This window comes from Capra hircus, chromosome 6 (assembly GCF_001704415.2).
Source record: "Capra hircus breed San Clemente chromosome 6, ASM170441v1, whole genome shotgun sequence".
Taxonomy (NCBI): Eukaryota; Metazoa; Chordata; class Mammalia; order Artiodactyla; family Bovidae; genus Capra; species Capra hircus.
This window is the reverse complement of record NC_030813.1, coordinates 67,267,553-67,294,634: the sequence shown is the minus strand read 5'-3', so window position 1 is coordinate 67,294,634 and position 27,082 is coordinate 67,267,553. Positions and strand designations below refer to the sequence as shown.

The following is a 27,082-nucleotide window of genomic DNA, read 5'->3' as shown; positions in this document are numbered from 1 at the left end:
AAGTATTTCTCTCTTCCATTCTCCCATTTTAATTGTTAATAAATCTCTGTGATATATCAATAAATTACAACTTATAAGCCCTTCGTGGGCACATGTGTCTTGCAGTCTAGCATACCACCGAGCAGATTTCCAACATGTGTATGTTCTTTAATGCTCTTCCCTTTAGCTCTTTATTTCAGAAAGAAGGGAGTTGTAGAGCGAGGGGAAGCATCAGTGATCTCGCTTCTCAGTCTTAATAATTTGAAACTATGACTCATTAGAGAGTGATGGCTGATATTCTGCTTGTCAGTACAGAGTTGAGTTTACCTATGAATTACTGAGAGACTGAGAATAGCAGCCAAAGAAACGAAGAGCCACCTGGCAGAGTCACGTACACTGTGACCAGAAGAAAGAGATTATTCTGAGAGTTATCTAATTCTTTGACTTCTTTCATGCTTAGGGAGTATTTCAAGTGTGCAGAAATGAAAAACAGCAGAAGTCTTCTGGACCAAAACTTTGATTTTTCAAACTTGATGGCTAAAAGTGCAGGCATTTTTATTTGGCCTCATGTGTACATTATGAGTTAGAACTTTAAAAATGCCAGCTTTCCTAATATTTCTTTCAAGAATCAGGTATTCCTTCTCCTCTCCAAGTGTCTCCTGCTGGTTAAAGTCCAGGCTTCTAGGGATTTTGACCAGTCCTGCTATATAAGGTAATGTCATCATCGAATCCTGGGACTGAACAGTCTGTGTTCTCTAGTAAGACGTATTTGTCTTCACTGCCATTTGCAGAGAGGACTTCTTTCTGAGTAGTGGATGTCAGGTCACTCCAGGTAATGTTAATGTTTTTAAAAGCATGTAGAAGGAAGATGCCATTGATGATGGTGAAGAACCCACTCAAAGTCCCGATGACATCGCCAGCATTCATGCCATACCATTCTTGGAATAAGATGGCGGAGCAAGTCACCACCATGGATGTGAACAACACATAATAAATGGGAGTCACAAGAGATGTATTAAAGGTGTCCAGTGCTTTGTTGAGATAGTTGATCTGTGTCGTCACTGAAAGCACAAGTACAGCCAACAAAACAAAGACCAGGGGATGCTTATAAACGGGCTTCCATTCCAGTAGTTCTTTGATGGCAATTCCCAGGCCCTTGACAGAGGAAACTGAAAATGCTCCAATCAATGAACAGATTGATATGTAGACCAATATATTGGTCTGTCCTTTCTTGGGTGCCACAATCAAAATTAGTACCAAGGAGATCACAGTTATGATCACAGCAAAGCAGATAAATCCTGTTAGAAGGAGAAAAGAATTAGACTTTAGAAAATGCCAGTAGGGTCAGGTCTTTGTGAAATCTTGTTAGTCACGAGTTTAGGAGCATAAGTGTTTTAGAAAGAGAACCATGATTAAATTAAAAACAGGAACAGCAACAACATGTTACTGCATGGCTTTTGATATCTCACAATGGACTTTCACAGACATATCTGAACCTCACAGACAACACTATAAGGTACAGCAGGTATTGCCCGATTGACTTTATTTTCAGAATGAGGAAGATGTCAAAGTTTGGGTTGGAATATATGCCTTTCCCCTCTCCAATTCCCATCTCTTCCCTTCATTCTCTGGAAGTGAAGCACGGACACAAAAATAAGCTGTGGCACCTTTTCAGAAGGCTTGTACTACTCAGAAGCCTTGTACTATATCTCAACCCACAGACAGGCTTGCAGGAAGCATATTATAATATTATTACAAACTCATGTGATGAGAGAAAGTGGAGCAGAATTTGAGTGTCTCTTTCGGTTGAATTACAGACCTGGGTCTCTCAATTTCATTTCCATTTCATGCAGAGTAGCAACTTTCTCTTCTTGTGGGGCATGGATAACCATCACAGTTGATCCCAATATACTTAATATGCAGCCTATTTTCCCATGAATGTTCAACTGCTCATTTAAAAAGTAGGAAGACAATATTGCACTGTGGGAAGAAGGAAAAAAAAAATCACTCTTATTCAATTATCTTTGGATTCCACAGCAGCTCAGTTGTCAGGCTGTGGTGTGAACCAGTCTGTATCTCAGTCAACTGCTTGGAATATGCTACGGGACACTGAAAAGCCCACTTAGCTTGCTTGCTTTATTTATGTGTGTGTGAAGTTTGTTATATATTACTAAATTTGTATTTAGAAAAATTTCTACCATTGTCAAACTTTAACATTTAAAAAATCATTGGTAGTTTGCTATTTTAAAAAAATTTCATGGGAGTATAGCTGATTTACAATGTTCTGTTAGTTTCAGGAATACAGCAAAGTGAATCAGCTATAAATATGCATATGTCCACTCTTTTTTAGATTCTGTTCCCATATAGGCCATTACAGAGTATTGAATAGAGTTCCCTGTGCTATACAGTAGGTTCTGATTAGTTGTCTATTTTATATATAGTATATATATGTCAATTCCAGTCTTCCAATTTATCCCTTCCTCTCCCTTCACCTTCTGGTAACTGTAGGTTTATTTTCTACATCTGTACTCTGATTAGCTTTAAAACTCAGAAAAGATGATTAATCAAATCTGCTTAATTGCTTTTATACCTAAAACGTCATAATAGGCATTCTGTACACCTGAAAATTTCCCATGACCTTCTAAGAGGTCCCACTCAATTTGTTTTCAATTTCCCCATCTTCTGTAAAGTCAAAGTAGAAGATATTTTTACATCTTACTGGCATGATACATTTAGAACATGCATGCTCATGAAAGCTTCAAAAAAAGATATAAACCTAAAGAAGAATTAACTCTGCTCTTCAGGGCCAGTATTTAGCTGGTATACACAAGTACAACCAAATGGCTTGTCAAAATACTGAAATATTTCCTTACCAGCTGCTATTGCCCTGATACTTTCACCTATCCAATGCTCCCACTGCTTTGGTTGCTATGGCCTCAGGAAGTTCTAGATTGGCACCACGATGGACACAGATTATGCCTTCCTGCTGTTCAACCACTAGGTTGGCTGTGGTCCCTTCTCCTTATGCCCTGGCACTCCCACCAGTGGGTAGGCCTAGTCATAAACCTTCTTCTAGAGGTTGATAATGGAGATAAAAGGAAAAGACAACAAACACAATAGTTGCTTAGTTACAAAATAAAACAGTTCATGGGCTCATGGAACACATTCATTTGGGATCATAATAACGATCAACTCAAGATATATTAGATCCACTTTCTATTGACAGGAAAATGACTCCTGCTTGCAGGACTAAAAGAAACTAAGATGTCTCCAAACAGAAGTAATTCAGCATCATTGCAAGAGTTTTAGTAAAGAGCTGAAATTTAACCCAAATATCATGCTTTTTAAAGTCCTCTGATAACTATGGTCATTAACCACTATGACAAGAGAAAGCATAAACAGGGTTATGGCAATTTGTTCAGGTGAGAGGGGAAAAACTGCTTGGCTTCACTGAATCATCACAAAGAAAACACACAATTACCTTAAGTTTGGCAGGAAGACACTCCATTTCTTATTTCTACTGCTATTTATTGTGGAATCTTCTTAAATTATTTTTGTGATTTTCAAAATTTTGCTTTGATGATACGCTTAGTAATCTATTTCTTGTGGGTTATGTGAATCATGGTATTAAAATCTCTGCAGAAGCCAAGTTCCTTACTGCTCACATACCTTACAAGAACACTCAGAGCGCCCAGTGAGGTGACCAGAGTGGCAGGAGCGAAAGCATAAGCTGCAAAATTCACCACCTCTCCTGCTCCCACTGGAAAGCAAGCAGCAGCGTTAATATAAAGGACAGGCACATGTATTCAACAACTGACACAGGCAAAACAGTAGTCTTTTATCCTGAAGACGCTCATATCTAATGAAAAGGAATAATTTAACTTCTTTTAGGGAAGGTGGGGAAAGTTTGGTATTAAAAGGTTCCAGATAAACCATAACTACCTGATGATGCAAACTCACTAATGCAAAAAGTGGTGACAGGGAAATATCTATTTTAAAAGACCTTCAATAAAGATTTTAGTTACTTTAGTACCAGAAACATAGTTGGTCACTCTGCTGAAATCTGGTAGAGGCAGGCTTTGAAGTGAGCAGAGAATTATTGTTTGCTCAAGAATACCTACTATTGGGCAAATTAACAATAAAGCAACTTGTAAAATTAGAACACTTTCTAGAGGTGTACAGTCCAGTCAGGGTTAGGCAGAGATACCCACAGGCCTGTGTAGTCAGCCAGCCCTGGATTGCAGGGGATCTACAAGCAAGTAACAGTATCTTAGCTCAAGTCCTAATAATGTGCTCCTGAAGGCCTTTTCTTATCTGAGCAACTCCAGACTTCCATGAGATAGGGAGATGCAATTAACTTTGAGAGCAATGGAAAATCCCTCTAAGAGTTGGGTTCTTGTATTGAGGGCAGATTATTCTCCTGGGTCACCACTGAATGCTTGCCCACAGAATGTAGTATTTCACATCGCAACTATGCCAAACACATACTTCTTGTTGAGAGAGCTTCTGGAACAGATAAAAGACACCAGTACACTTTTTCTTTTTCCCCCTGGCTGCTATCCACTCCACTCCCAGCCCCTACCCCATCCCCAGCCAGATCTGCAAGAGCAATCAGCTTTAAAACATCGTAAAAGAAATAGAAACATACAGAATGGAACAATTAGGAGACTGTGCATAATAGCAACAATGGTGGTTTTCTTGGAATCATAAGCAATGAAATAAAATTCATATTTTATGGCAAGATGAGAAAAATGTAAACATAATTTTTTTCCCCATTTGGGCCTCCCCTCTCCCCTTTAGTGTGTCTTGTGCATTAACCAGACCTCCTTAGCAGATATCCTTCCTCCTTAATCTTGAAGGGCCCACTACCTTCTTTGTATATGCATATCTGGATTGTGTAAAGTGTACATTATACAGCATTTGATGTACAGCCTCCTGTCTTGAAACTTATACAACTGTGCTTTGATCGCTAATAGCAGAATAGTTTGCTGAGAAGCTGTTCTCAGGTTATAATTCTCAATTTGGCTTGAATAAAATTTTCCATTTCTTTTTTAGACTGACCAGTTAATTTTTCATCAACATAAGCTTTCTTGAATATCTCATTATTTATATTTTTATCATGATAGCTTTCCAGGAAAATACTGACTTCATGAAGTACTGTGTGTTTGTCTCTAGGTAAAAATCTCTAATGTTGAAGACAGTGCTTTTCTCTCTTCAATATTTGTAGAAACCATGTGCATGGTGAGAATACAATTACAAACGTAGCCATATAATATTCTTCTACTTTCTATTGCATAGGTAGAGGGTGGGAAGATAAGAGAAAGAGAGAGAGTAAAGGAAGAGAATCATCCAAGTATTTATTTGGAATCTTCCCAGTAGGGTCCCTGACAACAGTTACTCAAATGAAGTAAGAAAACAAATGTGGAAACACCTTAAAAATTGAAAAAAATTGAAATTATCTTTATTCATCTTGTAAGCAGATAGGGTATGGGTTTCCTAAAGGAAAAGAATGAGATACAGCTTTTTGATGTAAGAGAAGCCATCTTAGGCCTAAGCTATTGTGTGCTCTAAGCCTGGCCACAGTGCTTGTCCTTGAACAGGCCTCAGTAATTAACGATCTTAAAGGAACAAAAGGACAAACTGTTATCAGGCAAGAAAAGTAACAACAGTAAAGATGATAAATTGGTTGTAAAGACTCCCAATTCTGGTTCAGTGCAAAGGTTAGTCTAAAGTACTTCCTTGAGCTATTTTGCAGAATTTAAATCCCCTCCACCACTAGATCCATTTGAACCTAAGGAATGATGTTGAACTTGCCCAACCCTCATGACTTCTATAAACTAGATAGAAGCCTTAGCTTGGAATTTATCAACCTTCATCCCATTTCTATGTTGGATTCTCTGCTCAAGCCCTCCATGAGTATGCACATACTTTGAGCTTGAAACTTTCCCAATTTGCTGTTTGGGGAGACAGCGCTTTGGGAAAGATCCCCAGAATTCTTACCTGCTTCAAGTAACAAATACTTTTTTCTTCTTATCTTTGGTTTGGTTGTGTCTTTTGACACCCACCAAGAGGCAAAACCCAGTTTTGAGGTAACAAGCCTTTTAGATACCACCATTTGTTAAAAAAAAAAAAAAAAAGTTATCCAATTCTTTAAGAGAATCTCAAAAATACTGAAATGTTTTACTTGGTGCAGGAAAACTGATGGAAGTTTAAAGGCTGCAGAGGGAGATGGCTGGCAAGTGTGTGAAACTACAATTTATGAGGTCCTTTCTCTGGAAGTTTAAGGCTTGGAATTTGAAAGAGTTCAGAGGAGTTAGCAGGGAGATATAAATCTGCGAAAGTGCTTGAGAGATAACACTGCCTTCTCTCTGGATATCACATTAATGAAAGTGCTTTCACCTCATACAGAGTCTGATTTAATCCTCCGGGCAAGTCTAGAAGAAGGGAGAATGCTGACAATCTTCATCTCCTCTCTGTTCAGAACTAAGCAGCCCAAGGGGATTTTCATTTATCTACGTTTTGGTCCTTGCTAGGAAAGTTACCCACTCTATGCAGCTAGAATAGTCACATATAGAATTAGGAGCCAGGGAAATGTAGGAGGGAAGCATTTTCATCAATTATTATGGGGAATAAAATACAAGAGAAGGAGAAGTTTGTGATAAAACATAAGATTTCAGATGGTAAGTTTTTTCCTGGCATTCCAAGACAGTATTGAGAATATGAGGGTGGGAGGAAGACAGAATAAAAATTAATTCTAAATTCATAGGACTTACTTTACATATAAGACATTATGCCCACACAAAAACTTCCAGACTTATATGCCAGCCTTACCAGTTGGATAAACTGATCAATTTGAACAACTGCATGTAATTTATTCATCATTTTGCAAGCAAACACCATTCTTGGCATTATGGACTCACTTGAGAGTAATCCTGCCCACCAGAGCCATTCCTTGAGGTAAGAATGTCCACCTTGTCCTAGGAAAATAATGAAAATAGAAATTAAGTTCTAAAGTGGAAGAAGAGGGTTTGGGGAGTTAACTTCTATAAAAGGTACCAGAATATGGTTGGAAAAAGCAAGACTTAAGGCCTACTCAGTATATCTCATCTTTTAGCTTACTTACTCAGTCATTTCTAGAGATCTCCTAAAGTTTTCTTTATGTTGCCTTTGATTTCTACAGAAAATAAGTTTTCTTCATTTGCAGGAAAATTAGTCATGAGGTTTATTATTGTCAACTCAAAAAAAATGCAAACCTAAAAACTGAGAATTATGTTCTATTTGGTGGATTTTCTGAGGGCTTAAGTCGGGGAGGCAGCCTCTCAGATAATTCTGAGGGCCTGCTCTGAATAGGAAAGGGAAGAACCAGGATATATAGGAGTTTTGTGGAAAAAACAAAAACAAAAAAAACAAACCCAAAGCAACCAAAACCAACCAAACAAAAAAACCCCAGATAGTTGGAACATCAAAAGATTACTGTTAATTAAAAAAATGAATTTAGCACTTTTATTTGTATGGGAAGATGTAGGAGTTTGGCTCACTGGAATCATTCCTTTGGTATGCACCTTAAGTATTTAGGGCTAGTATCTAGTGCTCTCCATCTTGAATCCCTTCAGGCTGCACTGTCTGCTGGTGGCGGCAGTCACTAATGCCTTGATGTCAGCAGTATCCTTTGTTTACTGATATGGAAGGTGACATTTTTTGTCTAAACTATTTATGCCATTCAGAGGTATAGATCTCTCTCTCTCTCTTTAGTCGCTAAGTCGTGTCCGACTCTTGCGACCCCATGGACTGTAGCCTGCCAGGCTCCTCTGTCCATGGGATTCTCCAGGCAAGAATACTGGAGTGGGTTGCCATTTCCTTCTCCAGGGGATCTTCCTGACCCAGGAATCGAATCCAGCTCTCCTGCTTTGCAGGCAGATTCTTTACCAACTGAGCTATGAGGGAATAGAGAGAATTATAAGCCCTAAATGTTTTATTTTGGCCACAGTTAAAGACAGAACCCTGTAAATATTAAATTAGATTGGTACCAAATGAAGACATTAAAGGAAAGAATTTGGCTGACGTAAGAACTTTTGAAATTTTTGATAGTCAATGAGAGAATAACCAGTATTAGCCAGCTGGACTCTACTCTACCTTTTGGCACCACGAAACTGAATTTGTGTCAGTTGTCCTTCAGTCGCTCAGTTGTGTCTGACACTTTGTGACCCCATGGACAGCAGCATGCCAGGCTTCCCTGTCCATCACCAACTCCTGGAGCTTGCACAAACTCATGTCCATTGAGTCAGTGATGCCATCCAACCATCTCATCCTCTGTCATCCCCTTCTCCTCCTACCTTCAATCTTTCCCAGCATTAGCGTCTTTTCTTTGCAATGAATCAGTTCTTTGCATCAGGTGGCCAAAGTATTGCGGCTTCAACATCAGTCCTAATGAGTATTCAGGACTGATTTCCTTTAGGATGGACTGGTTGGATCTCCTTGCAGTCCAAGGGACTCTCAAGAGTTTTCAACAACACCAAAGCTCAAAGGCATCAATTTTTTGGTGTTCAGCCTTCTTTATGGTCCAACTCTCAAATCCATACATGACTACTGGAAGAATCACAGCTTTAACTATACGGACCTTTGTCAGTAAAGTAATGTCTCTGCTTTTTAATATGCTGTCTAGGTTTGTCACAGCTTTTCTTCCAAGGAGCAAGCATCTTTTAATTTCATGGCTGCAGTCACCATCTACAGTGATTTTGGAGAAAATCAAGAAAATAAAGTCTGTCACTGTTTCCATTGTTTCCCCATCTATTTGCCACGAAGTGATGGGACTGGATGCCATGATCTTCATTTTTTGAATGTTGAATTTCAAGCCAGCTTTTTCAATCTCCTCTTTCACTTTCATCAAGAGGTTCTTTAGTTCCCCTTCGCTTTCTGCCATAAAGGTAGTGTCATCTGCATATCTGAAGTTATTGATATTTCCTGGCAATCTTGATTCCAGCTTGTGCTTCATCCAGCCTGGCATTTCACATGATGTACTCTGCATATAAGTTACATTAGCAGGGTGACAATATACACACTTGACGTACTTCTTTCCTAATTTGGAACCAGTCTGTTGTTTCATGTCCAGTTCTAACTGTTGCTTCTTGACCTGTACACAGGTTTCTCAGGAGGCAGGTAAGGTGGTCTGGTATTCCCATCTTTTTAAGAATTTTCCACAGTTTGTTGTGATCCACACAGTCAAAGGCTTTAGCATAGTCAAGGAAGCAGAAGTAGATGTTTTTCTGGAATTCTCTTGCTTTTTCTATGATCCAGCGGATGTTGGCGATTTGATCTCTGGTTCCTCTGCCTTTTCTAAACCCAGTTTGAACATCTGAACTTTCTCTGTTCATGTACCATAGGCCTGGTTTGGAGAATTTTGAGGATTATTTTGCTAGCATGTGAAATTAGTGCAATTGTGTGGTAGTTTGAACATTCCTTGGCATTGCCCTTCTTTGGAATTGGAATGAAAACTGACCTTTTCTAGTTCTGTCGCCACTACTGAGTTTTCCATATTTGCTGGGACACTGAGTACAGAACTTTCACAGCATTATCTTTTAGGATTTGAAATAGCTCAGGTGGAATTCCATCACCTCCACTAGCTTTGTTCATAGTGATGCTTCCTTAGACCCACTTGACTTCACATTCCAGGATGTGTGGCTCTAGGTGAGTGATCACACCATCCTGGTTATCTGGGTCATTAAGATCTTTCTTTGTATAATTCTTTTGTGTATTCTTGCCACCTCTTCTTAACATCTTCTGCTTCTGTTAGGTCCATACCATTTCTGTCCTTTACCGAGCCCATCTTTGCATGAAATGTTCCCTTGGTATCTCTAATTTTCTTGAAGAGATCTCTAGTCTTTCCTATCCTATTGTTTTCCTCTATTTCTTTGCACTGTTCACTTAGGAAGGTTTTCTTATCTCTCCTTGCTATTCTTTGGAACTGCATTCAGATGGATATATCTTTCTTTTTCTCCTTGCCTTTCACTTCTCTTCTTTTCTCAGCTAATTTGCCATTTCATCTTTTTGCGTTTCTTTTTCTTGGGGTTGGTTTTGATCACCACCTCCTGTACAATGTTATGAACTTCTGTACATAGTTCTTCAGGCACTGTGTCTATCAGATCTAATCCCTTGAATCTATTTGTGTCTAATGTACTGAAAAGGACAAAAACCTTTCCTAAGATACTCAGGGAATTATCTTCCCATTCTTGTAATTTTTTACCTTAACCACATGAATTAACCACCTATTTATGATTTTTTCCTTACAAAATTTGCAAATAACTAAATTGGAATATTAAAATATGATTTCATATGCTGTTTTAAAAAAACTTAGTATCAGAAATACTTTCTCAGCCCTTAATAATTGAGCATTCTAAAGTCTGGTATATTATTATTAACCTGTATGAGACCATATAGACACTCAAACATATAGTTTCTAGTTTTTTTCTTATCATTAAATAAAAGCCTTAAATATTATAAACATCCAGGTATGTAAATCTAGGTTGAATTCTTATTCACTCATTTTTCTTTTTTTAAACTCTTTTACTGTATAGGCCATAATGCTTATATTAGATGTGTTTAATTCTTTTTTTAAGACATTGAAATATACTTGATTTATAATTTTGTGTTAGTTCCAGGTGTACAGCAAAGTGATTCAGTTATATATATATATTTCAGATTAATTTCCATTATAGGTTATTACATGATAATGAATGTAGTTCTATATGCTATATAGTAAATATTTGTTGCTCATCTATTTTAGGTACAGTAGTTTGTATCTCTTAATATCATACTTCTAGTTTATCCTAATTTATCCCCTTCCCTTTGGTAACCATAAGTTTGTTTTCTATGTCTGTGAGTCTGGTTCTCTTTTTTTAATATATATATATATATATTCATTTGCATTATTTTGTAGATTCCACATATAAGTAATATATATTTGTCTTTCTCCGTTTGACTCAGTATTACATTCTCTAGGTGCATCTGTGTTGGTGTAAGTGGCAAGATTTAATTCATTTTTATGATTGGGTAATATTTTGTTATATTTATATATCCAATCTTCTTAAGCCAATCATCTGTTGATGGGCAGTTGGGTTTTCTACATGCTTTGGCTTTTGTAAATAGTTCTGCTTTGAACACTGGGGTGTATATGTCTTTTCAAATTAGAGTTTTTATCTTTTTGAATATATGCCCAGGAATGGGACTGCTGGATCATATGGTAACTCTAATTTTAGTGTTCTAAGAAACCTCCAATCGTTTTCCATAGTGGCTGTACCAATTTACCTTCCCACCAACAGTATGGGAGGGTTCCCTTTTCTCCACACCCTCTCCAGTCATTTGTCTGTGGACTTTTTAATGATGGCCATTCTGACCAGGGTGGGATAATACCTCACTATAGTTTTGATTTGCATTTCTCTGATAATTAGTGATATTGAACATCTTGTCATGTGTCTATAGGTTATATGAATGTCTTCTTTGGAAAAATGTCTATTTAAGCATTCTGCCATTTTTTGATTGGGTTGTTTGTTTTGATATTGAGTTGTATGAGCTATTTGTATATTTTGGATGTTAACTCCTTGTTGGTCACACTGTTTGCAAATACTTTCTCCTATTACATAGGTTGTCTTTTTTGTTTTGTTGATGGTTTCCCTTACTATGCAAAAGCTTTAAGTTTGATTAGGTCCTATTTGTTTAGTTTTGCTTTTATTTTTTTGCCTTGGGAGACTGATATAAAAATATTGCTATGATTTATGTCCAAGAATGTTTTGCCTATGTTCTCCTCTAGGAGTTTTATGGTGTCACATCTTATATTTAGGTCTTTAAACCATTTTGAGTTTATTTTTGTATATGGTGGTGGTGGTGAAGTCGCTCAGTCGTGTCTGACTCTGCGACCCTGTGGACTGTAACCTACTAGGCTTCTCAGGGATCGAACCCGGGTCTCCTGCATTGCAGGCAGACGCTTTAACCTCTGAGCCACCAGGGAAGCCCTTTGTATATGGTGTGAGGGAATGTTCTAATTTCCTTGATTTACATGTAGCTGTCCAGTTATCCCAACACCAGGTATTGAAGAAACTGTCTTATCTCCATTATATATTCTTGCTTGCTTTATAATAGAATAATTGACTGCAAATGTGTGGGTTATCTCTGTTCCATTGATCTATATGTCTGCTTTTTGCCAATATGATGCTGTTTTGATTAATGTAGTTTCATTCACTTCTTAAGATAAATTCCCAGAAGTAGAATTATTAGATTTTTAAGATGGTAACATTTTAAACTTTCCCAAATTTCTCTCAGGAAAATTTATACCCATTTATATTGCTTCCAGCAATGTTTGAGAAAGCTATTTATTTCTCAAATTCCCTTAGCAGCATAGGGCATTATTTTTTAAAGAAAAACCAAATCTTGTTAAAATAGTAGGCAACAACTCTGGAGCCCATTGTTACATAGTTGCTATCCCTTTGGATACTAGTGAATTAACATTTACTTAAGTATGTTTATTGGCCACTTACAGTTCTTATTCTGTGAGTTCCTTGTTTATGTGTTTTGTCTTTTTCTGTTAGGTACTAATCTTTTTCTTATCAACTATTGTTGTTTAGTCACACCTAAGTCATGTCTGACCGTTTTGAGACCCCATGGACTGCAGCCTGCCAGGGTCCTCTGTCCTTGGGATTCTCCAGGCAAGAATACTGGAGTGGGTTGCCATTTCCTTTTCCTGGGATTATCAACTATTGTCACTCTATATATTGTGGATCCTAACCACCCTTTGTCATATATTTGGAATTTTCTCCCCTACATGTCATTTCCTTTTCAGTTTCAGTTAAAGGTGTTTTCAAGTAGGATTTTTTTTTGGTCTTTCCAGATAATCTCTTTCTTCATACAGAATTGTTTCCTCCTTTATCTTTATGCTTAGGAAGACTTTCTGTTAGGATTAAAAAAATTATTTTAAATTTAACTTAAACTATGTGAAATCTATTGTGAAAAATGGTATAAAGTAGAACTCTTACATTTTTCTCCTCTAGTTTTTGCCAGTTGTCTCTATACTTTCGATTGAATAATTCACCCTTTCTCTAGTGGACTGAAATGCCACTTTAAAAATTGTGTAATAAACTGCTGCATGGACTTACTCGATTTTTCAATTATCTTTTATTTTGTCTATCTTTTTAAATGCTAAACTATTTTAATCAGTGTCTCCTCAATAGTACTCTTCTATAAACTTGTTTGTGTAATTCATAACCATTTATTATCCTCCATGGATCTTAGAACAATATTTAGCTTTTTAAAGACATTATTCTTGATAAGAATGAATAGAAAATTCATGGCTAATGAAGGACAGTCAAGTAGAGCTAACAGCTCTACTAACAGCTCTGAAATGTCACTGCAAATAGTAACCTAATTCTACTGCTATCCATTTATTGACCTGACAATACTTATTGGGTGCCAACCTCTATGCTAGGGAAGGTTCCTGCTTTTGTGAATCTACTATTGATAAACAAGCCTGTTGACAACAAGCAAATAAATAATAAAAGTACAATGACAAATTATTCCAGGGACAGTGAAGGAAACCCTTAGTGCAATAACAGCAGGGGTGGAGGTGAGTGAGACCTTCCCAAAGAGGATGGTCAAGAAGGCCATTCTGGAGTGGTTATAGTTTAGTTGAAGTCTGAAGGATGAGTCACCAAGCGACAGGCAGGGAGAAGAGAGTTGCAGGCAAAGGAAAGACCTTGAGGTGGGAAGCTGTCCCAGCCATGCTGTGCTCAGTCATTTCTGATTCTATGCTGTCCCCATGGACGGTAGCCCACCAGGCTCCTCTGTTCATGGGATTCTCCAGGCAAGAATACTGGGGTGGGGCCATTTCCTACTGCAGGGGATCTTCCTGACCCAAGGATTGAACCCCTGTCTCTTGAGGTGGGAAAGAACTTGGTAAATTCCAAGAGCCAGAGAAAAGCAGGTGGCAGGGAGGGTAGCAGAAGATGAAGCTAGAGAGGTAGCGTGGGACACTTTAGGCAGGAGGTGAGGTCAGAGATTGTACAAGGATGTTTGGATTTTACTCTGCGTACAGAGAAAACCCCCTAATGTGTTTAGCCTGATCTGACTTTAAATCCTGAAATCTCAGACTAAGGAGGAGAAGGAGGTGACAGAGGATGAGATAGTTGAATGGCATCACTGACTCAATGGATGTGAGTTTGAGCAAATTCCTGGAGACAGTGAAGGACAGGGAAGCCTGGCATGCTGCAGTCCAGAGGGTCGCAGAGTCAGACATGACTTAGCCACTGAACAACAACAAGGTTATGAAAGAATAACTCTTTCCACATGCTAAACCTCTTGAGTTTTAGTTTCACCCTAAAGGAGACACAACTGGTTCAGTCCTGGAAACTGCTGAGAACAGAGATAGGGGCTAAGACAGAGACAGGGAAATTCTCTGAAATTCTCATAGCACCGCAGTCTTACAATAGGATTATCTCTGCAATTAGAAACTTGAATTCACTAGTTGCATTTATCTCTTACCAGCTCTAGTGACACCCTTTTTGGCCAGTTGCAAGAGGCCCTTTTTTTTCAAGATGAAACTGGAGCCAATAAAAATACTGGAACTTATTGCCAGTACCAGGCCTATATAAAGGCTGTATTTGTTCTCTGTATTTGTAGAAACGCTCAGGTTGGTTATGCTGGAATTCAGGTCCCTGTAGAGGACAGGAGAAGCCAGCAGCTGTGACACACGTGTGATCTCACACCAAGCCTGGGAGGCATTTGGGCAGCTCAGGGACAGCACATAGCCTGGAAAAAGGGAAAGAGGGAGATGTCAACTGACGAAAGGGAGATGCATTAACATTTTCTTTCTTTATCCAAGAAATAGAAACTTTCTTTCTCTACTAACACACTTTTTTACTGCCTGATGGGGGCAGTCTCCAGCACGTGATCCACGGGCCGGCAGACACATTCTGCTGGGCTCACACACACAAGTTCTTCACAGTGTTTGCAAAGTGCTTTAGCTGTCATCATCTAAGTATGACAAACTTCACATCAAAGTCTGGATTCCTCTTATTGAATGGAAAGGCTAGCAATACTTGGTTCTCTGCTGGAGCATCAAGGAGCTGTGCGCACTGGCTTGGGCTCAGCAGTTCAATATAGCTCTCTCCCCGGCACATCCACTTCTCTCCATCAGTGTGTTTCCCAGAAAGCATCAGTGTGTGTATAATGCCCGAAAGTAGGAAACAGCACAGCAACCCCACCAGACTAGAAATCACCACGTTACAAGAAACTGAGTTAACCCACTTGATGTGCATTTCAGAAAATGTGTTTAAAAGTGGGTCTAGTTTTCTAGACCACTTTCCCCATAAAGAATAATTTTTCAAGTCTAATTCACTTCCTCCTTAATAAAATAGACTCTAATAGAAAAATGAATTAAATATCAGTTGGCCTTTTTTTTCCTTCCCTTGAAGAGGATTCAAATAAGCATGTAAATCCACTGAACCAGACCAATTATTATAACTGCCTTTTTTTGGAGGGGGGAGGAGCTAAATACTAAAACACAGAATGAAAACATTTTATACTGTTTAAGAGATTTTTATAATCTATTCTCCATTTGAAAAGCTGCCAACACAGTGACCCTGTGACTAGGTTTTCTATCTTCTCAACTTTTTTTTCCATTTGAAAGACATATTTTCCTAGCGTGACTTACCCTGAACAAAAATGCGCAAAAAACAAATTTTAGAATTCAGTGAAATAAAGTCAGCTTTACATCTCAAAAATCTTAAGAAAGCACGTAAACAACAAAAGATAGTTTGACTAAATGTTGTCTTAGAAACAAAACTTTAATAGTGGGATCTGTGCCTCTGGGGCAAAGCAGTATGCGTGTGTGCGTGCGTGCTAAGTTGCTTCAGTCATGTCCAATTCTTTGCCACCGTCTAGACTGTAACCCACCAGGCTCCTCTGTCCGTGGGATTCTCCAGGCAAGAATACTGGAGTGGGCTGCCATGTCCTCCTGTAGCGGCTTCCCAACCCACAGATCAAACCTGCACATCTTTTGTCTCACGCACTGGCAGGCAGGTTCATTACCACTAGCACCACCTGGGAAGCCCTAGAAGCAGTATGAGTTATGTGAATTTTACCACACATACAGTTGAGAAACAACTATTAAGTTCAAGTCTAGCAAAAGGTAAAATAACTGAATTCAGTTTTTTCATGGTTATTCTTTCATTTATCTCTGTAATTTGAAAATGAACCAACTTTGATTCAGAGATACAGGATAAATTCTGAGACAAAACTTCTAAATATTCCAAGGAGAATTATATTACTTCAGGGATAGTTTACTGTAACTGAGGAATTTTTCAGGCTGGTTGTTTTAGTAAGGACTGCTGCAAATTTTCACAGAAGCTAGCCGCAAGCAATATAGTCCTGGACACTTCATCTCATCTAACCCCCAATTACTACCAAAGTAATTTTTAGTAGTAAGAATTTTGATTACATGAATTTTTGTGAAAACACCTGACTGAACTGGACAGAAAATTCCATGGCTGCATCAGTATCATTTACTATGTAGTTAACATAACCATTCCAAAACTTTATCTCTGGAAACAGTGTGGGTGGATCTCATTCCAGTGAAACAATACTCTTTCTGAACTGTTTACACAGCAAAATGTTTCCAACATTTTAGGGGGCGTGGGGCAGAGGATGATAAGGGAGCGCAAATAATCTTTGTTGCCTTTTGTAAGTTCTCATTGTAAATGAGCATTAATATTGCATGTTTTATGGCAGGAAAAATAATAAAATCTTGTCTAGTTACTGACCTTAGAACTTAAATTGTTTTATGTTTGGGGAGCATATGAAAGAGGGAGGCCACGGCAGATATGAACGAATGAGGGAGTGACTGGTGGGTAGGTGGGTATGGAGTGCTGCAGGGCAGGAGGGGAGGGATGGAGGAAGCGGAATATGTGGGCAGGGATACTGGAGGGTTTCAGAGCAATTAGAGATCTCAAAATTGAGGTAGCTTCTTAAGATTATAGTAAGCAAAATAATTCTCCAGGAGTTCAATCCAAACTTTATCTAACACAGAAAATCTATTACATTCCTTCTTTTTCATTTTAATAGACACTGCCAATAGCCCTATCAAGTATCTAAACCAATTTATACTCCTGTCAGCAAAGAGCATGTATCATTTCTTTAATGTTATGTTGTTTTAAATATTGAATAACATTTAGGAAATATGTGTCAGTTATAAAGAAAAAATAATATACGCCAACGTATCAACCACCTAATTTAAGAAATAAAACATTACCCCTCAAGGTAACAACTAATCTGATTTTCTGTCTAATAGTCCTTGCTTCAAAAAAAAATGATTTCCTGGGACTTCCCTGCTAATCCACTGGTTAAGACTTGGAGGTTCCACTGCAAGGGACATGGGTTCAATCCCTGCTCAGGGAACTAAGATCCTACATGCCATGGGGAATGGCCAAAAGAAACAAAAAAGAAAGAAATTTCCCCTATAAGATTATCTTTAAATAATAAATTGTTTTATTTTCTTCTTTTTGCACTTTCTAAAAATGTAATCATATAGTATGCATTCTTTGGTGATTGATTGGCTTGCTTTTGAGGTTTATCATTCTGATGCTCTGACTGTAAGGTTTCCTTTTTTCCCTACTGGTCTGTAGAATTCCACTTTATGACTATCTCACCAGTAGTTTTTCTATTTTATAGTTTGTGGACATTTGGGTAATTTGCTGTGTTTTTGTTTTTACAAACAGTGCTGCTAACGTTCTCAATTATGTTAAACCAACTGAAGTTGATGATATTTGACAGTTTTTGACTCAACAGAAAATAGCAGTTTCATATGATTCAACTTAAGATGTATCTTCTAGGTACAGGTGTGAATGTCTTCTTACACACACTTAAAAATTTAACAACAAAGTCAAATTTTCTATAGGATTATATGCCCCACCTTAAACTCCATTACTGATTGTCTATAATCTTGGGAAAGTTGAGTCATTACTCTTGACTTCAGTTTCTTCATCTCTCAAATGAGGGAGTTTGACTCAATGAGTCCAAAGATCCCCTCAGTACCTTTGGGTTTGATAATAAGCTATCTTGGTTTCCAGAGTAATTTACTTATAATTCTGGTAGTTCATAAATATCGCTGATGGACCAGCTCTAAATTCATAGGCACTTGTATCTGGAAGATATCTTAAAGAAACTGATGCCAAGATATTAAATGACTTGGCAAAGCCACAGAACAGCCAAAATCAGGGCCAAATAATCCAATTCCCAGACTACTATTCTATTTCAGAAACATAAGAACAAAAAGTACAAATAAAGTCAGTTAAAATTTATTGTTGTTTATACAAAGATGAAATGCTTCGAATAGCTTTTTCAAGTCTTATTTGTCTATAAAGAATAATTTGGGGCTCCCCTGGTGGCTCAGTGGTAAACAATCTGCTTGCCAACGCAGGAGACACAGGAGGATCCCTGTTCCTGGAAGATCCCACATACCTTGGAGCAACTAAGCTTGTGCACCACAACTATTGACCTTGTACTCTAGAGCCTGGGAGCTGCAACAACCGAAGCCTGAGCATCCTAGAGTTTGGGTTGTGTGTAATACAGCAATAGCTGACTGATAGTGGTGGTTTGGTGGTTTAATTGCTAAGTTGTGTCCAACTCGTGCAACCCCATGGACTGTCGCCAGCCAGGCTCCTCTGTCCTTGGGATTTCCCAGGCAAGAATACTGGAGTGGGTTACCACTTCCTTCTCCAGGGGATCTTCCCAACCCAGGGATCAAACCCACATCTCCTGCCTTGCAGCCGGATTCTTTACTGCTGAGCCACCAGGGAAGCCCCTAGCTGACTGATACACTTGCCTGTTTATATTAGCAAAGGAAAGAATGAATGAGATCTCTTCTGTCTCCTACAATTTATTCTCCAAATATCAGCCAGTGTGAATCAGATTACATCACTCCCCTGCTTAATTCCCCATGATTTTTCATGGCTGTTATAACAAAATCTAAATTTCTAATTTTTAAAGAGCTTTATATGTTCTGAAGCTTGCTCACCTCTGACATTACATTGCATTACTCTCTCACTCATTCCCTGAAACAACACTTTTCATTCTCTGATTCAATATATTTTTATTGAGTATCTACCATCTGTCAGGCATTTTCTAGAAGCTGGGGTTACAACTGTGAGTAAAGTAAAATTCCTGGGAAAATAAACAAGTGAACTAAAAACTACAGAATATGTTGACTGCCATGGAAAGGAGTAAAAGCAGCATAAAAGAGTATTTTTTAGGAGAGAGCATTGAATAGAAAAACCTCTCTGCTAAAAGTAAATGTAAACACCCAGATGTGGGAATTTACTTGAGGAGGGTAAAAGGAAATTTACTAGCCAGGTTGGCTGATGAGAGAAGAGAGATGTTATGAGATGAGGCCAAAGAGTAGTAAGACAGGCTCAGGCGAAATAAGCCTTTTGTTAAGTCCATCCTTTTGTGTCACTTCTCCTTCCAAAATTCTACAATGGCTTCCCTTTCCATTCAGAAAAAATCCAAAATCCCCACCACAGTCTAAAATGGCCTATAGAATCCTGCCTCCATGTATCTCTGTAACCTCATTTCCTAATTTTCTCCCTTCTTTCTTTAATAGGCTTAATTTCTTCTCATCTTAGAAGCTTTTAAGTAGCCTTCACTTGTTACTTAGTCCTAGTAGTGGCTGGTATGGCTAACTCCTCTTCACTCAACTCTCACCTCCTTAGAAAGACCTTCTCTGCCTTTCCAACCTAATTTCTCACTTTCCACTGTACAATTTAACACTGCCAACCAAATGTCCTCTTACAGCTTAATTATGGCTTTGTAACAACACTGTATATCCACAGATCTATTTCATTTGTTCAACAAACTACCATGTGTGTGCTAAGTCACTTCAGTTGTGTCCAACTCTTTGTGACCCTAAGGACTGTAGCCAGCCAAGCTCCTCTGTCCATGGGATTCTTCAGTCAAGAATACTAGAGTGGGTTGCCATTTCCTTCTCCAAGGGATCTTCCAGACTCAGGGATTGAACCCGCATCTCCTGTGTCTCCTGCATTGGCAGGTGGGTTCTTTACCACTAGCACCACCCGGGAAGCCCAAACTACCATACAAGGCACCGTGTTAGGTAACCATTCATCAACACTTAAATTCTTATTATACTTTCTGTGTGCCCAGCCTGTTCTAGGAATGTGGGAGACAGTGATCAACAAGATAGGTAAATAGATCTCTGTTCTCATGAAAACTGACAATTTTATTGAGAAAACTAACAAAAAGACAATAATAATGAGGGTAGAATAGGAATGAGAAATAATTTGGAGCAGAAATGGAGAGAAAATTTGGAGAATGAGAAATAATTTTGCTATAAACTGGAAGTTTGGAAATAAACTGTGATAGGACTGGGTAAGAAGCCCATTATTTCAATTAATCCAAATAAAATTGAGCAGATACTGTTGATTTTTTTTAAGTTAAAAATTTGTATCTCTAAACAAGATCATCCCACTATCAGTATTTCTGGAAGCCAAATACTCTATGAGGACTGTTGACCATCAGATTTCCTACATAAACTGCTGCAATTAATAACATATTGTTTTCTGAACAACCTTTAGTGAAGATTTTTACTAGCTTAGAGCACTTAAATTTCCGTACTTAGAGCACTTAAACTTGGAAAAAAAAACTTATGCTTTTAACTTTCTTGTAGAAATCTGGAGAAAATCTATTTTAGTGTAATATAAAAGAAGCTATATTTTATATAGAAAATACAGCTTGCCCTGCTAATAAAAGTTATATTCATTTGGTGGCATTTTGAGAAATGTTTGATATGGTTTTTTTAAGAGTAAAATCTCAGAATCATTAACATATACCATTGCATCCAAGAGGCCAGAGAATGCAGATGGGCACGTACAAAAAAACAAAGTCTCAAATAATTTTGTACTTGGTTTGATTCCTAATTATGAAGACTTATTCAATTATTTGGGCCTCTAGGCCCAGACTGTCTTACAAATCTCTCTGTTCTATTAATAGAACCCAGGTCAACGTTTGACACATGGGACCAAGGTCAATGTCATTTGAATAAATGAACAAACGAAAAATGGATCCTTTACTCCATGTCAGGTCAGACTCTGAAGTGTTTGCTTCATATGTAATCCCACCTGCATCTACTCCTCAAACTCTAAACTGTAGGAATTATTCTCAATTTACAGATGAAGAAAGACTTAAGGAGGGTGTCATAGCTGAGAAGACTGACTGTGAGCTCAGTTGCTTCAGTCATGTCTGATTCTTTGCAACTCCAGGGACTGCAGCCCACCAGGATCCTCTGTCCGTGGGATTCTCCAGGCAAAAGGACTGAAGTGGGTTGCCATTCCCTCCTCCAGGCGATCTTCCTGATCCAGGGATCAAACTGGAGTCATCTGCATTTCCTGCACTGCAGGCAGATTCTTCACCACTGAGTCACCAGGGAAGTTTCACTGATAACAATTCTGGTTTCTCCTAAGTCTTTTCCCCCAGCTGTTGTTCAGTCTCTCAGTCGTGTGCTTAGTCGTGTGTCCAACTCTTTGTAACCTCATGGACTGCAGCATGCCAAGGTTCCCTGTCCTTCACCATCTCCCCGAGGTTGCTCAAACTCATGTCCATTGAGTTTGTGATGCCCCCAGAGTCCCACACAATTAATTACCACAGTTAATCCTTGGTATTAAACATGGAGGGCTTCCTTGGTGGTTCAGAAGTAAAGAACCAACCTGCCAAAGCAGGAGACTTGAGTTCCATCCCTGGATTGAGAAGATCCTTTGGAGAAGGAAATGGCAACCCACTCCAGTATTCTTGCCTGGAGAATTCCATGGACAGAGGAGCCTGGTGGCTACAGTCTGTGGAGTCACAGAGAGTCTTACAGAACTTAATGACTAAAAAACAATGATTAAACATGGAGCTTGAACATTTCTTGTTGGAACTAAATATATGAGCAAAGAGGGAAAATCATCCCTAAGTTCAAACAAGCAGGGTAATTCACACATCCTCCTTACAGATCCTTGGGTAAACAAGGGTGGATGTGTTAGTAACAGTCCGACTTACTGGTTTAGGAATTCTTTAGACAAAGATTGACTATCTAGGAAATAATTCTAGATCCTACTGCCTTCAAAACCACTTTCAAAACTACAACTTTCTAATAGTTTGTGAATTGTTCAGGCATTTTACTCTGTGTTCGTTCTTTCTCTTCCTGGCATCGTTCTGGCTCGTTCACTGCGTTCTGGATTAAAAACAAAACAAACAATACTTCTCCACATCAAGGAATAAGCTGGGAGAGCCAAGGAAAGAGAAACTCGGGGGGATTTGCCCGCAATTTTGGGAAGGTAGAGTTCTTGCCACGCCTCTCTTTGTCCCCTCCCTCTTTACATCCTTACTGGGTAAATCAGAAATCAGCTTTCCTCTGGACTCTGTACAAACTGAAAACTGTGATTTCTCCTGATACAAACTGTCCGCCGCCCCCTACCCGCCTGCCTGGTCCCCAGGTCCTTAGTTTCATCCCGAGTTACTTGCGCCTTCGGTACTGAAGTTGTAGAAAGCCCAGGAGCAAAGAGCAAGGGGCGGCGCCCTAAGACTTTACCCGAAGAGGGTGGGGGCAGAAACCCAGGCCACAAAGCAGTGAGAAACCAACAAATGATCGCGCCCAGTTCCGGTCTCGGCTTAAGCAGCCAAGTGACTCTGCAGCGAGTCAGACGCGAGGCTACTGAGGTTGGAGGCGTTTTCACCTCTCAAAGAAAGAGGAGAGAGGTGGGCAGCCCAGCCTTGTCCAGCCTCCTCCCCCGAGGGTGTTCAGGGCGCCTGACCCTCTACTGTTCTTGAGCTTCGCCAAGCCAGCGCTGTGCGCAAGACTGGACGCCCGCCGGGTCCACGGCCGCGCCCTCTGCCCACGGGATGACGTCGACCACGGACTCTGGAAGTGAGTCTGAGTCAGTGGAAGCGTCTTTCTCGGATGAAACTTGGGAGTCTTCCCACAACAGCCTGAACACCCCGTCAAGACACTCAACTCTTCATAATTTACGTGGACCTGTCTTCTGGAGTGTGAGTGGGAAGCTACGTATATCTTGTTCGACTCAGGCATTCCCATAGAGTCTGGCATATTGTTGGCACCAATAAATATCTGTTGACGAGCTGAGTGAATGAATAAATGTATGAATGAGTACGTTAAGAGTCGGCGTTTCCCTTTCTAGACTCCACAAGTACCCGCGACCGCCCGCCGGGTCTCATCGCCACCCGGACGCCAAGTCCTCCGGCCCGGAGCAGACACTCACCTTCTCGGCAGGGCTCTCCGGGCGGCAGCCTCACCTGTGCCCCCATGGCCCCCGACGGGGCTTCCCAGGCGCAGAAGCTCGCTCCTCAAGCACCCGGTTTTCTCCAGCTCCCCATGTAACCGCGTTGGGGCGGAGCTGCGGGGTCTCGGACTGCGGCGCGCAGACCCCGGCCCCGGGCAGCCTCAGCCAATGGGGACGGCGGGGTGGGGCCTCCGCTAGAGCCACGCCCCCGAGCCTCGGGGTTGGGTGCTGATTCCCACAGAGCGGGCGGAGGCTGCAATCCGCCCGCGCAGGTACCGGTGGTGGGTGTGAGGACGCCCCCTGGGGACCGCAGCTGGACCCAAGCAGAGCAGAAGCACAGGCACACTTCGCGGGGTAAAGCGTCTCTCTGGAGCTTGGAAGTCGCCAGGTCAACTCCCCGGGAATTTTGTGACGTAAAAGTCTGTGCTGAGGCCCCCTTCAGGCTCCTCCCTGGTCGAAATGCCCTATGCCGGGGGATTCTGAGGGCCTTGCTTTGGGTGTTCGCGGTTTTGCAGGGAAGCTGTGGCCCCTGGGATTCTGCTCTGATTACCAAGTAAAGTTTATTCTGGCGGCTTGAGAAGAGAGTTTGTTGTTTTGTATTATTATCAGCTTTTCCCTAAGTCCAAGTTATGACCAAACTAGATAGCATATTCAAAAGCAGAGATATTACTTTGCCGACTAAGGTCCGTCTAGTCAAGGCTATGGTTTTTCCAGTAGTCATGCATGGATGTGAGAGTTGGACTGTGAAGAAGGCTGAGCGCCGAAGAATTGATGCGTTTGAACTGTGGTGTTGGAGAAGACCCTTGAGAGTCCCTCGACTGCAAGGAGATCCAAGCAGTCCATTCTGAAGGAGATCAGCCCTGGGATTTCTTTGGAAGGAAGGAAGCTAAAGCTGAAACTTCAGTACTTTGGCCACCTCATGCAAAGAGTTGACTCATTGGAAAAGACTCTGATGCTAGGAGGGATTGGGGGCAGGGGGAGAAGGGGACGACAGAGGATGAAATGGCTGGATGGCATCACCGACTCAATGGATGTGAGTCTGAGTGAACTCTGGGAGTTGGTGATGGACAGGGAGGCCTGGCGTGCTGCGATTCATGGGGTTGCAAAGAGTCAGACACGACTGAGCGACTGAACTGAACTGAACGTTTATGATAGTCTTACTTTTCCATGCATATGTAGGCACTTTATGTGTATTAACTCGTTATATCCCATAACATAGTCTGTTAACTCCTAGTTTACCGAGGAGAGATCAGAGGAAAAGAATGAGATTAAGTAATTTAACCAGCTAGTCATTGGAAGGCTTGGTAGCAGGTCATACAGCACGATATGGGTATAATTCCTGGTAAAACTCTCACCACAGGAATGGGGTGCCTCTGTGCTCTGGGGCTTCGGCAGGGAAGGAAATACTCTTGTCTGCCTATCTTGCCTTTGCTGTAGGTAATCATGAGCAGTGCTATTAACTTGGTTACCTAGGAGTTGCATAGCAGAGGCTTGATCTTGCTTTTCTTGTTCTTTGAGTGAAGAGTTTAGATCAGCGAACAAAACAATACAAGGTACACACTTTCACATGTGATTGCCTTGGTGGAGAAGGAATAGCATGGGGAGGTGAAAGTTGGAAGGAAAGGAGATTTATGCCAAACTTGGATTACTGTAAAGCTTTGATTTCTATTTAAACGTTTTGTTTATACCTTAGAGTTGAAAATTTTACCTTATCAAAGATTGGTGATGATAGTCAACACGGATCTAAAGTACTATTATTTATTACTTAGTTAACTGACACATATGTAGCATTTATATGGACAAATATTCTGAGGTCTTTATGAATATTTGCTTTTTAAATTATCGTAATAGATAGAAACTATTCTTAAGCCTCACCTACAGATAACAAAAGGGAGGCATGCAGAGATTCCAAAACTTGCCTGTGAACATATAGCTAGTACGTGGTGGAGCTGGGATGCTACCTGAGGCCTCAGAGTCTGTGCTCTTAACCCATTTGCTAATTGGATATTTTAAAAAAAATGAAAAATGTATCTTTGAGACGATATATAAATCTAGATCTGCAACTATTGAGTGGTTTTCTTCCTGATTACAGATCACGTTTTTCTGCCTTTTTAAATAAAATTTTTTATTATTTATTTATTTATCTTTGGCTGCACTGGATCTTCATTGCTGCGGCGGTCTTTCTCTAGTTGTGGAGAGTGGGGGCTACTTATTGTGGTGGCTTCTCTTGTTGCGGAGCATGGGCTCCAGGCACGCAGGCTTCAGTAGCTGAAGCATTTGGGTTCAGCAGTTGTGGTGCACGGGCTTAGCTGTTTCCAGGCATGTGGGATCTTAGTTCCCTGACCAAGGACTGAACCTGGTTCCCTGGACTACCAGGGAAGTCCTTGAACATGATATTTAAAATTCATGATTTATTTCTGAATCTAAGCATCATTTTATGACTTGTATTGACAAGCAAACAGTACAAAGTTTCTCCACATAGAAATTGATAAAATAATCTATGATGACTCAAGTCTTATTTAACTTGGCACTGCTATCAGTAACACACAACCCTCTCTCCTCCGTGATAGGTTCCTTACCTACTCTGAATCCTTTGGAGCCCTTCTATATTTAATTATGTTGTTTAACTAGAAATTTTGTGGGCTTCCCAGGTAGTGCTAGTGGTAAAGAATCTGCCTACCAATGTAGGAGATGCAAGAGACACGGCTTTTATCCCTGGGTGGGGAAGATCCCCTTGAGTAGGAAATGGTACCCCACGCACACACACACCCCACACACAACCAGAAATTTGATACTCTAACAGTAATTATTAATTAATAGTGAACTCCAGGACCTTTTAGTAAATAATACCTTAATAGTGGTCATAATTGATGTTCTCATGTATGCTATACCTGTCGGAAGAGTTTTGTGTAGAATATCTCTAATTACCATTAAGTGATAAAAAGGATCCCTTCAACTATCAACTATACTGATGAAAACAAACACTTGCTAATTGGCAGAGCCAGTGTGCAACTCTACATTAGTTTGACTCCAAAGTCTGTTCGGTATTCTAAGCAACTGTTAACATAAGGTGCTAAAATTTTATTACTCAGCTTCTTTTAGATATATGAGAATTAATCAAAATTCTATCAGTTTTTTAAGATCAGTTAAATTCAGTAATAATAAACATTTTCCTTTAAATTACATGATAGTTTATGAAGAGTTGTGTAATTTTAGTTACAATAGCACAGTAGTTACTTAGGTATGTACACTTCTTACGGGTAGGGCTGTGATTCTGTAGGCTCTAAAATCCTATTTTATTCATTCAGTAGGTCTGGTTTTACAGGTTGGATGCTTATGATCTGTAATTAGTGTGTGCTCTCCCTATAAACAAATCTACCTGAAAACCTAAATTATAATTAAGGAGTTAGTTTGCTCATTAGCAGAAATCTCACCACGTATTGAGGGCTTCCCAGGTGACTCAGTGGTAAAGCATCCACCTGCCAGTGTAGGAGACTCAGGAGATTCAGATTCAATCCCTAGGTTGGGAAGATTCTCTGGAGTAGGAAATGACAACCCATTCCAGTATTCTTGTCTGGAAAATCCTATGGACAAAGGAGCCTGGCAGGCTGCAGTCCGTGGTATCACAAAGAGTTGGACAGGACTGAGTGACTGAGCGTGCACACATAGCCATATATTGAACACCTCATTTGTGGAAGAAAGTTTACTTACTATGTTAGATATATCTTTTAACTATGAAATAGAGAAGACTTAAAAATATTTTAAAAATTGAAGTA

The 27,082-nt window shown here is 39.8% G+C and overlaps 1 protein-coding gene across 1 annotated transcript; it reads right to left on the bottom strand.

The window, feature by feature from the left end:
• NIPAL1 (NIPA like domain containing 1) lies at nucleotides 157-23,399 on the bottom strand. Its single transcript, XM_005681586.3, has 6 exons — nucleotides 23,286-23,399; nucleotides 14,503-14,769; nucleotides 6,900-6,956; nucleotides 3,649-3,739; nucleotides 1,799-1,959; nucleotides 157-1,277 (listed from the first exon to the last, which is right to left on the bottom strand). Exons 1-6 carry the CDS (start codon nucleotides 23,329-23,331, stop codon nucleotides 661-663), a joined length of 1,239 nt encoding a protein of 412 aa, XP_005681643.2. The 5' UTR covers nucleotides 23,332-23,399; the 3' UTR covers nucleotides 157-660.

What these genes read in the sequence shown, in the direction of transcription:
- NIPAL1 (XM_005681586.3), bottom strand. Translation starts at nt 23,331, where the DNA reads ATGGGGGCACAGGTGAGGCTGCCGCCCGGAGAGCCCTGCCGAGAAG. An exon ending in AAAGGGTGTCACTAGAGCTG is followed by an intron (nt 6,957 to 14,502) that starts GTAAGAGATAAA and finishes TTATTTTCCTAG; the next exon opens with GACAAGGTGGACATTCTTAC. An exon ending in GTGGGCAGGATTACTCTCAA is followed by an intron (nt 3,740 to 6,899) that starts GTGAGTCCATAA and finishes CTTGCTTTCCAG; the next exon opens with TGGGAGCAGGAGAGGTGGTG.